Raw genomic sequence first — 17606 nt, 5'->3', positions numbered from 1 at the left:
TTGTAACCATTTGTAACATGACAATAAATAACTTTTATTATATTTATGTACCATCATTTTAAATCTGTCAACATCATTTATTTATCCTGGTAAATATGATGTAGAGTCAGTCGACTAAATGTAGAAATATATGATACATATTTCTCTTGGTAGCAGCACTCGATTAGTATTCCTGCCCCGCCCCGTTGCACGATGGGAAAGCGGGATGTTCAAATCATCTTCCTGCTTTATTTTTTTTTGCTCGGTGTGTTTTTGATCATTATGGAGAGGAGAGGCAGGTACGAAAGATTTAATATTTTAAACTTATTTTAAAACATTATGTCGCGTAGAATTCTTATTTGGAACACAACACGTTGCGCGTCTCACTTAACACAACGAAGAATGGATCATGCAGTGGTTTAGAAAACTAATAGTAGCGGTTGTCTGAATTGTTGTCTTTTGTTTTCTGATCAAGTGGTTTGATTAAACGCTTTAAAACTTCCACATTTAGTGTATTTAAGCATGTAACGTTAACATAGTTTATTCATTAACACAGAAGTTATTGATTACTGTTGGTGTCATTAGTAGTAAGAGTCGTTAATAATTAACCCTTTCTGTTGCTTGTATTACCCATGCAGTGCCGTCAATACTCCCGCCAGCAGACCTGTTACTCGTAGAAGCAAAAGTTATGGTCGGAGTTGTGTAGAAGCTCCCTCATATTTCTGGCAAACACCAGGACATTTAGCAGTCTTGAAGATCCCAAACAGTAGAGGGACTGCCAAATCACAAACAATCACTGTAAGGGATCACGGAAATGACTCGTTCAGTATACCTCAGTCTGTTGGTACTGACATAGACTAACTTGAGTGTCAAATGTCTTTATTCTTTCTACAGAATAAGGTTGACCCTGAGCATATCGCTCTTCTGGTAAAAAATGAGTGGAAGCTGTCCTACATCACCCCTTTGCATCACTTCAGACATACACGGCTGAAATCATATTCCAAACATCTCTCAGCCTTCATTGTAGCAGAGAAACAGCAAGGAGTTGCAGTTGAAGTCGGGCTAGAAGCGGGATTTAAGGTCACCTTTAGTGCAGTTCTTGGATTGGCTGAGAACGATGAGGATGCTGAGACTGTTTTCATTCAGGTAAGCCTGAATAGGTTAAGTATTTTTTTTTCTTTTTTTTTTTAAGAAATATACTTTCATTCAGTAAGATCTTCAAGTAAATATATTAAAAAATATATATATATATATATATATATATATATTATTTTTTTTTTTTTTATTTTTTAAAGTAAATATAATTTATAATTCTAATTTTAGAAATGATTACTGTTTTAAATAAATGCAAATATACAAAAATACAAATATTATGCAGCAAAACAAGTTTTATAATAATTAAAAATAATTATTGAGCACCAAATCAGCATATTGGAATGATTTCTGAGAGATGATGTGACATTGAAGACTGGAGTAACATCTGCTGAAGATTCAGCTTTTGAACGGTAGTTTATAAATATGCCACATTTATATTAATTTCTGTCTTATTCCCTCAGATCCAGTCCAAACCAGTATTTGCTGCAGTGGCAGATGCACCAAAAGTTGTCTGGCGCGGTTGGCTGACGTGTGTCAATGGTGATCTGGAGTACCTAAGGTCACTGCCTCCGGATTTTGTCAGCTTACCTCTGTTTTGCACGAGTGGACCTGAGTCTCTTACAACACTGGTTAAATCTTGGTTCGAGAGGGCTTTTGATTGCAACTTTGGATGTTTGGCTTTAAACTCGACCACTCTCAATTGGCTGACTGCTCTGTGGACTGGTTGCCATCCCACCTGCAATATCAGGCATCTGAAACTGGCCTGGAGCCTTCCAACACAGCCACCCTTGGATGTCTCGTATACAGTTAACCCACAGGATGCATGGGAACTCTGGAACAGCATTCACCCGGAGGAGAGTACAGATGACCGGATCGACATTCAAGAGGTCCAGTCTTTCATCAACGGGCTGGAGGCTCATTTTTTCAGACACTTTAAGATCTTCCTGTCTGCTGGCACACTTGTAAAAGTATCTACCGCTCTGGGATCAGCACATGTTGATGGAAAAATCAAGGTAATTGTTATGTGATATCTATTTATTGTTTATACAGCGTGTGTTGCATTGCATCTAGAATTGTTACAACTTGATTTCTCTCTCTTTCAGATTGGAAACAGTGACTACATCACCACCTTACTTACCCTGCTGACAGAATGTGCTCTTTTGAAAATGCCAGCCTAAAATCTGCTTCCTACTTTAGATTTGTAAATACATTTTTTTTCTTTCTATACCATCTAAAATATCATATAAATCAAATCTCCTATCCAATTTATTTTACTTTAAAATAAAAATTTCTATTCTTTTTCCACATCTAAAAAATGTAACTTTTTATTGTTTTCAGATGCCTGTTTTCTTTTCTTTAACTCTCTAGAGTTTTATCAAGACAAATAACATATCAGTCCATAAGGCTTATATTAATGTGATATAACTCATTTATCACAAATAAATCTGTAAATGTATCCCAACTACATGTATAGGTTCTTATTTAGTTCACACAAATTAGAGTTAGTATGTCTATAAGTGTATTGTAACATATGTTTATATTTTATACAAACATTTTGAACAGTTTAAAGTATGTAAATCACTTAGGGATATGTGTTATCTTTACACAATGAATAGTGGCTTGATTTTGGTCGTTTCGATGTGTTTTGATTCAGGGCTTCTGAAATGTTCTGATTAGGTTTTACTAGCAGTACCAACATGTCAGAATCTAACAATCTAAATTTATAACATTTTATAAAGCATGTAGGTAGAACTGGCAAACAGAAGTCTGTGTTCTAAAGTTAGTTTGGATTTTAAAAGATTGGCTTCTTATTTTGTAATCGATTTAAATCGACTGTTTGTGTTGTTGCAGATTACTTTCTTTAATTTGCACTCTAAACATTCTTCATTAAAACATTTCCAACAGAAAAGGACCTAAGATGTGCATAACAAAATGTATTTGAATCGAGTTACCTTTTGTGTCTCAATAAAGCACAAATTTAAGTAGTGTTTTTTTATTTACAGTATATTTTAACAGATCTCCAATTTTGTTCAAGGAAAAATTGGACATTTAAATTTGAGTCTAAATCAGTGGGTCTCAAGCAGGAGGCTGCAAGATTACTTAAAATAAGTTATATGCTTAAGTTAAATGCTAAATATTACTATAAAACATGTTAAATGTGAAGAACAGAGTTCTTGATGTTGATTTAATTACAAAAATCACTGTTATTCCTATTGTATCTATTGACACTCCTAGTTTCATTCATAAAATGTTTAAAAACAAGCTGCTTTGTCATTACAGCAGAAGTACCAGAGAAAATATTGTCTTGAAAAATGGGGGGCCTCAAAGTCAAGAAGGTTGAGAACCACTGATCTAAACCTAATGGAAAAGGTTGATCATCTATAAACAACACAATTTCAATATTGACTGCAAACATCTGGATTACTTTTCTTTGGATATTTTATTTACACTTTCAAAGTTTTGAAATGTATTGACAGTGGAACATCTTTAAAATTAAATAAAATAAGATAAATAAATAAATAAACCATATAACAACACCAAAACAAAAAAACCAAAACACCCAACTGACATATAAAAAAAAAGTGAAAAAAAAAAACAAAAAAAATGAAACAAAAAAAAATGTAAGGGCAGTTGTAACATTTCAAAGAGATTCATCCCATATTTAGTAACAAGCTTAACATTTAGTTTCTGACCCTACATGCAGGCTACTACTGCAAACCTGTTATTAAATCCAGATTATGAAAAATCTATTTTTACCTTGGGTCCTCATACTTGCATAAAATAATACATCCAACAAGATAAAAAAAAAAAATACAACTTTAATAGAAAAAATCTGAGTGGATTAAAGTGCATGGGCTGATTCATTGATGCATTTGGTTGTATTAAAAAAGTAAACAAACTGATAATGTCAAACCTCTTTTTGACTGCTTCATTAGATTGCAATGTTTCAGGAGGAACTGCATTTTCAGTACACCAAACAAAGAGAGAAAAAACATCAACTAATCTGCTTACATCTGGTAAAAATGCAGAAGAACTGTTAATGCTCAGTGTACAGCTGTAGAGTGTACACAAACCTAAACTTCAAGAAATGGTTAAGATATCACAGTGCATCCAATTCAGACTAGAACATCAATCAGGGAAACATTTGCTCAAAAGAACGAGCATCATTCACACCAATCCCCAGCGACGTGTGTTTCAGGTTAATGTAGTTATTCTTCAATGCAGTCAAACAGACCAACAGAAGTCTAGTTCCTTCCAGAAAAACAAACACTCTGGCTGGTGCTTTTCCAGCTGCTGTTTCTCTCTTCGAAACACTGCCTTTGGCAATTCTCAAGTATGAAAGAGAAACCAAATGTAAAAACAAAATGGAGTGATGCTCTATGGCCAGGTGCAGCTCCTCAGATCAGCTTCAGGAGATGGTATACCTTTGCTTTGCCATCTCAGTAACTGGAGACAGTACTCTGCATGATGCGCAATGTCTCTATGAGGCACAAGCTATGGTGAGGCATCTGTGAGATGGATACTGTAGGTGTTACCATATATGTGATTCACAGTGAGTCATTTTTATCACACCAACACCACCTCCCAATCTCCTGTAGTTCATTCCACCATATAGCTTAAAAAAAAAAAAAAAAAAAAAAAAACATTAGCAACTGGAAAATAATGTATAATAACATGATTCAATATAAATAACTTTTAAACGTTTGGGGTTTTAAGATTTTTTAAAATGTTTTGTCTCTTATAACTGCATTTACTTGATCAAATATTTTAAAATGTAATTTATTCCTGCGATAGCACACCAGAATTTTCAGCAGCCATTACTCAAGTCTTCAGTGTCACATGATCCTTCAGAAATCATTCTAATATGATTTGGCGCTCAAAAAACATTCCTATTATTACTATCAATATTGTGCTACTTAATATTTTTGTGGAAACGTATGCATTTTTTCTAGGATTTGATGAATAGAAAGTTTAAAAGAACAATATATATATATATATATATATATATATATATATTTTTTTTTTTTTTTTTTTTTTTGGAACAATATAAAAGTCTTTCCTTTCACTTTTGATCAATGTAATGCATCCTTGCTGAATAAATGTATTACTTTCTTTGAAAGAAAAAAAAAAAGTGTACATACCTCCATGTGTTAGCATCAGGATCATAGACTTCTATAGTTTTTAGGTATGTGGTACCGTCAAATCCTCCAACTGCCATCAACTGGCCATTTACTACTGCTAAACCAACCTAGAACAGCAGAGAGAATTGTTGGCCAATTATTATTTTTATTTTTTTATTTTTTATTTTTTTTTAAAGAGGCTGAAACAGCATCAATGATACACATACCCCGCTCCTTCTGGACGTCATCGCAACCACAGGCGACCACTGATTGGTTCTGGGATTGTATCGTTCTGCGCTGCTCAGTTCCGTGGTATCATCTCTGCCACCCACAGAGTAGATCATGTCCTGGTATACGGCACAGCCCAGGTGTTTCCGACGGGTACCCATGGGTGCCACTGTATGCCAGCGGTTCTCTTGAGGGTTATACCGCTCCACTGCCAACAAAATCACTGTTAATAAACATTCTGCATCTTCTTAATAATATGACAATCAGCAATCAACACTGTCAAACTATGCAAACATTTGGAGTCAGTAAGATTTTTTTTTTATGTTTTTATGCTCAACAAGGCTGCATTTATTTGATGAAAAATATAAAACAGTAACAGTGAAATGTTATTACTATTTAATTGTTTTGTAATTTATTGCTGTGATAGCAAAAGCTGAATTTTCAGCAGTCTTTAGTGTCACAAGATCCATCAGAAATCATGCTGATCTGCCTCTCAAGAAACATTTCTTATTTTCAATGTTTGATGTCTTATCAATATTTTAGTGGAAATTGTCATACATTTCACAGGAATCTTTGATGAACAAAGTTCAAAAGAACAACATTTATTTGAAATAGAAATATTTTGTAACATATAAAAAAAATAAAAATTAAAAAAAAAACCTGTACCTGTTTTGAATAAAGCATTAAGGATGTTAAAAATACCAGCACTTTGATATCAATTTGACAAAGAATTCAATAGCTTTTTTTTTGCTGTGGTACTGAGAAATTTCACAAAAAGTTCCAACTTTTATTAAATTTGCTACTTAAACATTACTAGTAATGTTCTTTTATTGAATGATAATATATAATACTTTAATCATAAAACTGTCAAAACACTCCTCAGCTGCATTTATTATTAAAAATACATAAGACACATCAAATATTAACTACTAGGGCTGCGACGATAAATCGATGCAGAATCGATTCGTAGCTTGATTCTGAGATTTCCGGACGCATCGCTATTCTCTCTGGAATTGATTCTGAGCTTATATTTTAACAGCAGATGGCGCACTAATCTAGTTTTTATCCGCACACTCAAATGCTCATGAAGAAGAGCGCTTGTGCGTTCAGCTGAGTCTGTAATTTCACGAAAAAATCACGATGCATTTGGGAAATCTCAGAATCGATGCTGTATCATTTCTCGATTCGCGATGCATCGAGTTATTTTCCCAGCCCTATTAACTACACATATAGCAATATCAGATCACTTTCAACTGACTCCAATATTACTTAGTTCTGCGTCTACATCTTCCAGTATGTACCTGTGTTTAGTGGAGATGTGCCGTCGAACCACCTACTGCGTAAAGAAAACCTCCTAATACAGCTACAGCTACACCCAACCGCCTGGTACTCATTGAGGCAACACGAGTCCACTTATTCTCTTTCGGATCATACTTAAAAAAAAAAACAGCAAATATCTAATTAAATCCCCTCCTAAAGGAAACTTCAAGCAATGTCCATTTAGATATTTAGATGATAACTGGATAATTATCTTAAAGGGATACTCCACCCCAAAATGAAAATTTTGTCATTAATCACTTACCCCCATTGTCGTTTCAAACCCGAAAAAGCTCTGTTCGTCTTCAGAACACAATTTAAGATATTTTGGATGAAAACCAGGAGGCCTGTGATTGTCCCATAGACTGCAAAAGTATGATAGTCATCGTCAGAATACTCCATCTGCCATCAGATGTGCAATCTGGGTTATATGAAGTGACGGGAACACTTTTTGTAAGCAAAGAAAACAAAAATAACAACTTTAATGAACAATTACAAAAAGTGTTCCCATCGCTTCATATAACCCAGATTGCACGTCTGATGGCAGATGGAGTATTCTGACGACGACTTTCATACCTTTTATGGACCTTGACACTGTTATTTATTTGGCAGTCTATGGGACAGTCACAGGCCTCCCGGTTTTCATCTAAAATATCTTAAATTATGTTCCGAAGACGAACTGATCTTTTATGGGTTTGAAACAACATGGAGGTAAGTGATTAATGACACAATTTTCATTTTGGGGTGGAGTATCCCTTAAACACTAACCTTTCTACAATGTTGAGACAGGAAACACCATCCTGGCCTCCCACGGCATACAGATACCCTCCTAAAACAGCAACACCCACACTGGTCCTGCAGGTGCTAGTAGGGGCAACGTCACTGCTCCACTGGTTAGTCTTAGGATCGTACCTGTCAACAGAGGGCAGAAATGCTGAATTTAATTTTTCCATCCATAATAATTTCATGCATTTCATTCTTTGAGGATTCATTCATTGGATTCTAGAATTGTGATAAACACAACTGATTAATTTGTGTCAATCAAGCAGCACCTCTCCACACTATTGAGATAAGATGAGCCGTCGTGTCCGCCAACTGCATACAACAGATCATCCAGAACACTGACACCAACTCCACAGCGCCGTTTGCTCATGGACGCCACCATCCTCCATTCATTGGTCTGAGGGTCGTATCGCTCAACGCTTGAGATGGCATCACCACTGCACCAACCTCCGACTGAAACACACAAACAGAAGTCAGATCACACGACCTGCCGGGGGAAATCTTGGAAAGCGGAAAAAAAAAATCAATTAGCGGAATAAGAACTAAGATCTGCTTGCTAAAACACCCACCAGCAAACAGAACTTCTCCACAACGAATAGGCTTTCTGGGTCGGGTCCGAGGTCCCTGCATTAGGGGGCGCTCTTGGGGTAGCAGGAGGTAGTTCTTGGCTTCATCAACCAAGTCCCTACAGGGAGAAAAAAAAAAGAAAGAAAGTGTTGATCTATGCTGTCACCGTTTAGACACTGGAATGGAAATTTTACATTTAAATTTAAATTGTGAATGAATAACAAGTATTTTATTGATACAGATTGATTGCAAATGGCTGTAAGCTAAGACAGACAACTTATTTTTAACAAGAGGAAAGATTTACATCAAAGTGACCTAAAAAATATAAATTTCCCAAGGGCACCTGAACAGGTTTTATATATTTACTGAATGTTATATTCAGTTTGAATAGTATGATTAAAGTACAAATTCCTCAAAATACAGCACTGTTTGCTTAGAATTGAACACAGAAGATTCATGGTGAGAGACAAATAAAAAATAGAAATAAATAAATAAAATAAATAAACAAACTTTTAAAAGGTTTTTAAAGTTTAAAAAAAATTAAGAAAAAAATTTAATTATACTAAGTCTGGTCTCACTTCATTGAAAACATTGAAAAAAGTAAAGAAATCTTTATTAGTTAAACCCATCACAGTCCATTAGAATATGCTTCAGAGATATTGGACTCGTGCAAAAGGGGCATAGAGGATGATCTTCACCCATTAACAAAAACTTCATTTAGTTTAAAAGGTACACACACACCTACACTCCTCATCACTCTTGATTAGAGGATCTGAACCCACCGTCCCAACCAGAAACTTCGGGCTCAAAAGGGGAAGACGCACATGTTGCAGAACCTGTTGCCATGACAAAACAGATGAGAGGTCTCATGAATTATTCATCTCTTTGATGCAAGTCTAAATAATAACATAATTTACATGTAATTTACACAAAACCCTTTTTTAAATCCTATTGATATACAGTTCCATTTAAAATCCTGTCAAATGTGCATTATTAAAGAGATATATTATAGAAATATAATATAGAAATTATTACTTTTATTTAGCAGGAATGCTATAAATTGATCAAAAGTGACAGTACAGCCATATACAATGTTATAAAAGATTTCTATTTCAAATAAATGCTGCTCTTTTGAACTTTCTTTTCATCAAAGAAACCTAAAACATTATGTAGCACGGTTTACAGAATAATGCTAAACAGAACACCTGTTTTAAACCCTGATATACTGCATTGTGTTTTATTCCAAATTATGACCATCTACCATAAGCAGCATGTCTATAGTGTTTCATATGCTTATATCTGACCTGTGGCAGCTGAGGCCTGCGCTCCTGGATGCTGTATTTAACCCAGGCCATAACAGCGTTAAACACCTGCTCCTCACTCCGAACATTGAGCTCATCACTGGAGATGATGTCTATCAGCTGGTTGGCTGGGAGCAGCATGAACTCTTCACTCTCCATCACCTAAAAAGCAGAAATTATCACACAAAAAAAACATCAAGGTGACATGCATTTTTTTTTTTTGCTTCACCAAACAGCTCAGTATTTTGTAAAAATACAGTTTATATATTCCCTGGGAATCAAACCCATGGTATTGTATATGACCCTTTTAAACTAAATGAAGAAATGCAGGGGTGTTAATTTGATACCAGCAATGGGGGTTCGTCCCATGAGTCAAAAATAACAGGGCTGCACGGTCATCAGGGAAACCCTAAACTAGCTGATGGAAAGGTTGAGTGTAAGGCTAAAATTAGATACAGGGAAGTCACAACTGAGGCTTATGTAGGGTGCCCAAACTTTCTGACCAGTGTAAATTCTAACCGTAGAAATGTTTTTACATATCTAGAAACATTTATGTTCCTGTGGCTCAGTGGTAGAGCATTCCGTTAGCAGCGCAAAGGTTGTGGGTTCGATTCCCAGGGGAACACGTTAGGTAAAAAAATTAAAAATAAATGTTAGCCTGAATGCACTGTAAGTCGCTTTTAAACGTCTGCTAAATGCATAAATATAAATTTATATTGACATTTCAATGACTCCTCCAAGCCTGGAAAACAACTTTTTAAAAATATCTAAAATTTACAGGTTTTCTATTACGACTTTCTTTTTTAATATATTTTAAAATGTAATTTATTCTTGTGGTGGCAAAGCTTGATTTTCAGTAACCATTGGTCTGACTCATTCAGAATCGTTTCATATGCTGATTGGGTGCTCAAGAAACATTTATTATTATTACTATTATTATTATTATCTCAGTTGAAAACAGTTGTGCTGCTTAATATCTTTGTGGAAACTGTGATACATTTTTTCTGGAGTTCAGAAGAAAAGCATTGGTTTCAAATAATCTTATAAATGTCTTTACTGTCATTTTAGATAATGCTGTATTGCTGAATAAAAGTATGAATTGAATGTTTTTCAAAACAAATCTTAATAACCCCAAACTTTTGAATGTTAGTGTATTATGAACAATACATTTATAAATTATCATTGAATAAAATTAATAAATGCTGTAAAAAATGATGCTGTTACCTAATTTGCAACATGACTTATGATTAGCAAAGAGAACATATTTAGACCTGTGCTATACAAAGACAGCAAAAACAAGCAAGAAATGGAAACAAAAAGGTTCAAGTTCAAAGTCATGGTACATTCAGAGTCAACACAATAGAGGGTGTGTGGAAGTCAGCCATTACCTCTTGAAAGTTATGTTGGGTGAACTTATCAGCAATACGCAACAGCTCTCTGCAGGAGTGAGTGTCGGCGAAGGCCCTGATGCCTAAGCAGTTTGAGGGGTCCAACTGCCGCTTGAGGAATTCACAGCAGGCTTCCTGAATCTCTGCCAGCTGCAACAAGCAGGCAGCAGGCAGCAATGTCTGCACATTTCCCTCCTCCACAGTCACCTGCATGCCACCACACAACTTACGTCAGCTGGTTTAAAGTTTAATATTGAACTTCAATACACAGCATTTCAGTTTAATATCAAAATTTACAGTAACTGGACATTCAATGCAACTTTAATATTCAACATACAGCAATAGGAATTCATACCTGTGAGGTATAAGCGAAGTCGATGAGCAGTTCCATGGCACGTTCATCGATATCCCGGATGACGACTTCGGTCTGCCGGCTCTCGGCCAGTTCCCCCGTGAACATGGCTCTGAAATAGGGGCTGCAGGCAGACAGGATCACACGGTGTGCATAAATCTTCTTGGCTCCAACCACCAACACCACATCGCACAATTCTCTGTGCTTACGGAGCAGGCTGATGACCTCCAGAGTCTGCCGAGGGTGCTTGTCGGAGACATAGGGCATCCTGGCAGGCTGAGGAACTCCCTCTGGGAGCTTGTTGGGGTCACCAAGAGTGCAGCGACTTGTGATATCCATTCCTGTGGTATCTGGGCGTGCACTGGTACCCCTTAGGAACAAAAGAAATGGTCTTAGTTTATGCTGGTTTGATTCTAGTGTGATCTCATCTGCCTTCTGTAGAGTGCTTAGAGATGAACTGAACATGTTTTATAATTGATTAACTTTACAGTTAATGCACTGAACTGAATCAATAAACTTAAGCAGAATAACGACACTACTGTCTTTTTTAGAGCTGCTTTAAAGCAAAATCTGACTTTGTCTCATAACTGAAGATGTTTGCAACACTAATTCTGTTATTTATCTGTTTATTACTGTGAAATGGTATTGTATTAAGCGCTACATAAAAAAAGGTGACTTGACTGTGAGAAGTCAATTTAGACAGAAGTATCTGCTAAATGGAATATTATTTAAATACTTCCCTACTACAAGGAAGAAGAGATTAAAAATGAAAAATCACACTTAAAACACATTCAAAGCACGCCTACATGATTTCTAACCCCTCTCTTGTGTATGCATGAGCAATCTGAACGTTGCACCAAAAAGGGTGTTATCTTAAATTATTATCTAGAGATCAAGCAGTTTAAACTCTATGCAAACAAGCTTGAAAACAGCATGACTATATGAACGAGACGCACGCCTCTAGTAAACATCACAAATCAATTCACTGACCGAATCAGAATGTGATGCACGTTTCTTAACAAATAAAAAACACATCAGACGTCTTGCATGTGGACATTAAACTCTAGTGCTTTCTTTTTAAGATCTATTTAGTCAAGTTTAGTGATATAACTTTTAACTTACTCGTGTGGGGTAACTGGTTGCTCTGGAGATTTAAATGTTGAAATGTGACAATGCAGTAAAATAGAAATGTGAGGCAAATATATACACAAATCAGCTTAATTATGTTATGGACGCTGAAAAGGCACTTTTAACGTATTGAGGATTGGTCGTGTGATGTTTGTAATCAATTTGTCAGGGCCCAGAGTATTCCTAATGCAAACCCCACGTGCTAGCAGATGCGATATCCTTGAGGCAGAACTATTAAAATAATTGTATGGTTTTGATACACATAAGGTCAATGTTTAAAGTATATCTGTGAGCGAGACTTACTGTTTACACACTGGCTAGCGGAGTGTCAATTAGCTCTAGCTTAGCTTGATCGAAGTATCGGATTTGTACTGTTTTATCAGTTTTTCAACAGAGGCGTTACGCACTGAAAGGACTATGACAAAATAGGCGTGATTCCCTCACCTTATTTGTCCATTAAATCGGTCCAGATTGAATTTTACGTCGTCGAGATTTGGCCAGATAATATCAAGACAACCGCTGAGTTTACGGAACACCGTCCACTTTTATTTTTTACTTTCACGATGAGTTTCCTGAAAGTCACAGGAAATGGGCGTTTTAAAATAAAAGTCCCGCATCTATTTAAGCATTACGGTGCCAGAAAATTGAGAAATTGAATTTGGTATGACAAATTTGTATGATCATCTTTATGATCAAACCAGCATCAAATATAAAAGTTGCTGTAAATAATGGTTAAAGCAACTGAAATTATTAAAATAGTTTTGTTAAATGAAATAAAAGTTAAATAAACGTGAATTCAATAAAAAAAAAAATTATGAAAAGCCTAAGCTTAAAAAATGTAAAAAAAAAAAAAAAAAAAAAGAATAATTGTTAATAATTATTACTTAAAATATTAAAGCTAAAACGGAAATAAAATATACATAAATAAAACACTTTTTCCCAGAACTTTTTTTTTTTTTACTTTGTTGTGGAATTCAGGCATTATTATAATATAGGCCTAGTGTTTTATTGTTGTTTTTTCAGCTCGCACTTAATCCTTATGTATCTGTATGCCTTTTGTTTGTGTGTGCGTGTCTGTCTTTAAAGGTGTGTAGGTTTGTGACAAAGACTTTCTAGATGAGATTCAAATAAGCCTACATTCTTCCACTGTTTACTGGAATGCTTTCAGACAGGTTTACAAGTGTCTCTCTATCTCTCATTTGCTTGCTCAGCTTCTCCCCCTCCCCTCCCCTGTCCCTCTCTCCTGCAGTCTCTCTCTTTCTCTCCCTTATTTGTGTTCTGTGGCATGTTTTATTATACTCTTTTGTAGAGTGTTTTACTTTGTGCATTGGTGGCCCCCAAATTGAACCATAGGAGGCAGTGCTTTGGAGCCTGATGTGGAGGGGAAACAACGCCACTAATAGAGGTAAACAAAACCTTCTCAATAGACACTGATTAATCAGACTGAACTCCTCAAATACCATAAATGACCAGAAGAGTATATATATATATATATATATATATATATATATATATATATATATATATATATATATATATATATAGCTATATTTAGTACAATAGTATAGTATAATATAGTATCTTTAATGTAATAATTTTTAATAACATATTATTATATATGTTTTAAATATTTGTATTGCAAAAGACATTCTAATTTGATCTAAAAGGGCCTTTCAACTGCTGAAAAAAATAGTACTAAGAGAAGCATTTCAATCATTGTCATTGTCATTGTCATTATGTTGACACAAAACTTCATTTTGGATCATGCAAAAGGGAACCTCCCACTCCTCAAAAATCCAAACTTATTTTGTTGCCAGCAGGCAATCCCTGTATGTTAGTTCTGAGGAGTGAGCTAGGCAGAAAGGACCAAGAAAAGCCAGGTGAACACCAACATCAAATAGCCAATGAAACATTTGAGAGCAATGACATTGCTTGTGCTTTTGTCCTGGATTTTTTTGTCTCACAAACACACACATAAAACGTCATTCCACATAGGCAAAACATTGGACGTCAAGCACATCAGAAAAATAGCTCTCGGCTACTCTGAGATTGATATCACAGGGTCTGTTTCTCCCTAAATGCGTCCCCCCACCTCCTTTCCCCCCCTCCTGGGAAAACAGCGACAACAAATTAGCCTTCTTTTATGTCAGAGCCTAAGGACGACACTTGGACAGCCCTGAGATTGTCTGCCCGAGTTCCCATGAACCTCACTAACCTTCTCTTTCAGTGCAGAAGGAAGCGGCCATTGTGCCAGCACCTGTTTCTGTGGAAATTGGTGAAATGATGGCTTTGTTAGGCATCACCCAGGCAACCAGGAGAAAAGATCATGAGGGTGAGAGGGAGGAGGAGGTGGGGCAGCTGAGTTGGGGGGGGGGGGGGGGGTACTGGACCTGGAGGGCCCACTCTTGAGGAGAGGACTGGAGGGGACGTAACGGGTGTGTTGTAATTAGGCAAAGTACTTATTCTTACCAGGTTGTTCCACTATGCTCTGGCCCTAACTACATTATAATAAGTGGAGCGAAAGAGATATCAAAGAAATAAGAGATTTACTATTCAATAGTTTGGTGTTTTTTTTAAAGAAATGAATACTTTTATTCTGGGAAGATGTGTTAAATTTTTCTAAAGTTGTAATACAGACTTTTATAATGTTACAAACTATTTCAATTTTGAAAAAAATGCTGTTCTTTTTTACTTTCTATTCAGCATAATCCAAAAAAAAAAATGCATTACAGTTCCTGAGAAATATTAAGCAGCACAACTATTTTCAACATTGATGATAATAAGAAATATTTCTTGAGCACTAAATCGGCATATTAGAATGAGTTCTGAAGAGTCATGTGACATTGAAGACTGGAGTAATGACTGATGAAAATTCAGCTTTACCATCACAGGAATCAATTTTAAAATAGAAAACAGTTGAAATAATTTTACCGTTTTTAATTATATTTTGATAAAGTAAATTCAGCCCAGGTGAGCATAAGAGACTTCTTTCCAAAAACATAAAAATATCTTTCAGACCCCAAACTTTTTGATAAGTGTGTATAAATTATTTATTTTAATAATAGTTTGATAAGCTAAAACATATTTCAATCAAACAAGGCTGTCTGGAGAACTTTACACTTCTGCTGCTGGCTAGGTTGTTCATCAGAGTCACAGTTAAAATCAGTATAAATGAATAGATAATTTAAAAGATAAATACAAATAAATTATTTAAAATCTGTATTTATAATTGTTCTGTAAGGACCGTGTGCAGTTTTTGGACCCTGGTTTAAAATTATAATAGTAATAATTGAAATTGAAATTGAAAAAAAATCTAAAACCTGAGGTCTCTTTACCAAGTTTGCAAGGCTGACTAACAAAGCAGCACAGACCAAGAGCTGAAGAGTAATATTCAGAGAAAGATAATAACAGAGACGTGATTCTCATTTCTAGACAAGGCACCATATGAGTGGAGCTACTGGAGGCTCCCACCAGAGGGCATTCATTTATCAGGAGTCACTGCGTTAAATGGAGAAATCACTGTACTGTGGTTCTGAACGAGTGAAATGCTGAATGGCAAATGAGTTGCTTTTAGTATCAACAGAAGCCATGAATCAAAACATATTATTATTATATTATAATCCAGTGAGATTTTTGTATGCGCAAGTAGTCCGTCAACAGCCAGTGCTCCACACACAGAGTTCTGATCTCACCATCATCCAGTCCATCTGAGATTGCATGAAGAAACAGAAAAAAATGAGACAGAATAAATCTAAAAGAACTGTGGCAACGTCTCAAAAACACTTGAAGAAACCTTGCAAAGCTGTGAAAAGCTTTAGGCACTTTTTTCTTTCTTTCTTTTTTCTTTTTTTCTCATGTCATTCCAGATGGACTGGATGATGCTGAGATCAGATCTCTGTTGTCAGACTCTGGATAATTACAATTAATGGCAAAATAAATGTTTGGAAATGTAAACTCACATTCAAATAAAAAAAAATATTTAAAAATACTTTTGCACAGTAGTGTATGTTTGTATGTATATTTTATATATACAAATACATACATACACAAGGAAAAGCAATCACTGTCACTTATCACTGTCAAATAAAGACACATATTTCACATATGCACATATTTTAAAACATAATAATGTGTAGTATGGCCTTATATGAACAACCAGGTTGTTACAACAAAATAACTTTAAAAACGTTTAATTCTGTATATAGCAAAATTACTTTTTATAAGCCAAAGATATGGTCAGGTCTGCAAAGTGCGTTGTACAGTCATGTCTGGAAAGTCCTGGCCACTTCACTCAATCTGAGCAAATCCACCTTCCTGACCACATTTGAGCCATTGATTGGTTGACCATTTCCACTAATGACAGCCTTCAGTCTGAACCTAAGCAGCAAAAGCTCTATCTGTTGCATCAGCTTGAAAAGGGAAACTGTTCATGATTCATTTGATTTTCAGGAACCATTTAGTAAACCACAAAAAAAGTATATTGAACTTGTACAAAAATATAAACAGTCCTAGGTGGACAATAACAGGCATATATGATACCTCTTATCTCTCTCTTGGGGACGATTTGTGAATCGTAAATGTGGTCAGTTAAAGAAAATAATATATTTTACAGACTTGCTCTGGTGTTTATACTGCCCAAAACTTGGCATTTCTCAGCTGAGCAAATATTCAAATAAAAGTCTTGGGGTCTGTATCTTATTAAATAATGAGTAAACTGAAGCACAATGAATCAACTAATATAATGATGAAAAGTAATAAGGTCACTATTTCACTTATTAACAAACTATGATCACAATAAATGCTCATCCCAGTTTCTGTTTTCTTTTTGCTGTTATAATAAATTATTTCCATTTCACATGACCTGTATCTACAGTAATTTCAGTTTAGATCATATTTTCCATTTACATGTACTTGGTAAAAACCTATTTATTATGCCAGAAAATGTTCAAAATCATTATTGTAAAATGAACCTTAAGGATAATACAAGGTCCTGAACACTTAGTCATAGTTTATTTAACAATAATGACAAATTAACTGAATGTTATATTACTTATTACATTTACACTTAACAAATAACAGACATAAAGTATTAATTTGACACACATATATTATTTAATGTATTAATATATTATATTAATAAATTATATTATTTTACACATATACACATTTTTTTAAAGTCTAATGCTTACAAAGACTGCATTATAGATAAAAAAATACTAATAGTGTAAAATATTATAATTTATAATTGTATGTTTTTTTTTTTTCTATTTCATTGTATTTTATAATGTAATTTATTGCTGTAATGGCAAAGCTGAATTTTCAGTTTAGAATTGACTCCAGTCTTCAG

General features: G+C 35.0%; 2 protein-coding genes across 2 annotated transcripts; one reads left to right on the top strand and one right to left on the bottom strand.

Annotated features, from left to right (window-relative positions):
* Window positions 1–189: 189 nt before the first annotated feature.
* LOC109104177 (centromere protein L-like) lies at window positions 190–2315 on the top strand. The gene is made up of 5 exons (XM_019117536.2): window positions 190–278; window positions 618–777; window positions 874–1125; window positions 1536–2087; window positions 2178–2315. Exons 1-5 carry the CDS (start codon window positions 193–195, stop codon window positions 2250–2252), a joined length of 1125 nt encoding a protein of 374 aa, XP_018973081.2. The 5' UTR covers window positions 190–192; the 3' UTR covers window positions 2253–2315.
* A 1507-nt stretch (window positions 2316–3822) lies between these two features.
* On the bottom strand, window positions 3823–11501 carry LOC109104202 (kelch-like protein 20). Its single transcript, XM_042775880.1, is given in 12 exon segments — window positions 3823–4691; window positions 5217–5323; window positions 5423–5631; window positions 6725–6751; window positions 6754–6856; window positions 7505–7652; window positions 7793–7976; window positions 8093–8208; window positions 8832–8926; window positions 9395–9553; window positions 10780–10986; window positions 11135–11501. Coding segments are annotated over 12 exon segments (1776 nt in total). The 5' UTR covers window positions 11471–11501; the 3' UTR covers window positions 3823–4606.
* Between the last annotated feature and the right edge of the window lie 6105 nt (window positions 11502–17606).

This window comes from Cyprinus carpio, chromosome A2 (genome assembly GCF_018340385.1).
Source record: "Cyprinus carpio isolate SPL01 chromosome A2, ASM1834038v1, whole genome shotgun sequence".
Taxonomy (NCBI): domain Eukaryota; kingdom Metazoa; phylum Chordata; class Actinopteri; order Cypriniformes; family Cyprinidae; genus Cyprinus; species Cyprinus carpio.
Note: the sequence above shows the minus strand (reverse complement) of the source record. Positions and strands in the feature narration are given on the sequence as shown.

Bases quoted from the DNA above. Each gene is read 5' to 3' on its own strand.
- LOC109104177 (XM_019117536.2), top strand. From the start codon at position 193: ATGGGAAAGCGGGATGTTCAAATCATCTTCCTGCTTTATTTTTTTTTG. The intron at 279-617 runs GTACGAAAGATT...TTACCCATGCAG, and splicing joins ATTATGGAGAGGAGAGGCAG to TGCCGTCAATACTCCCGCCA. The intron at 2,088-2,177 runs GTAATTGTTATG...TCTCTCTTTCAG, and splicing joins ATGTTGATGGAAAAATCAAG to ATTGGAAACAGTGACTACAT.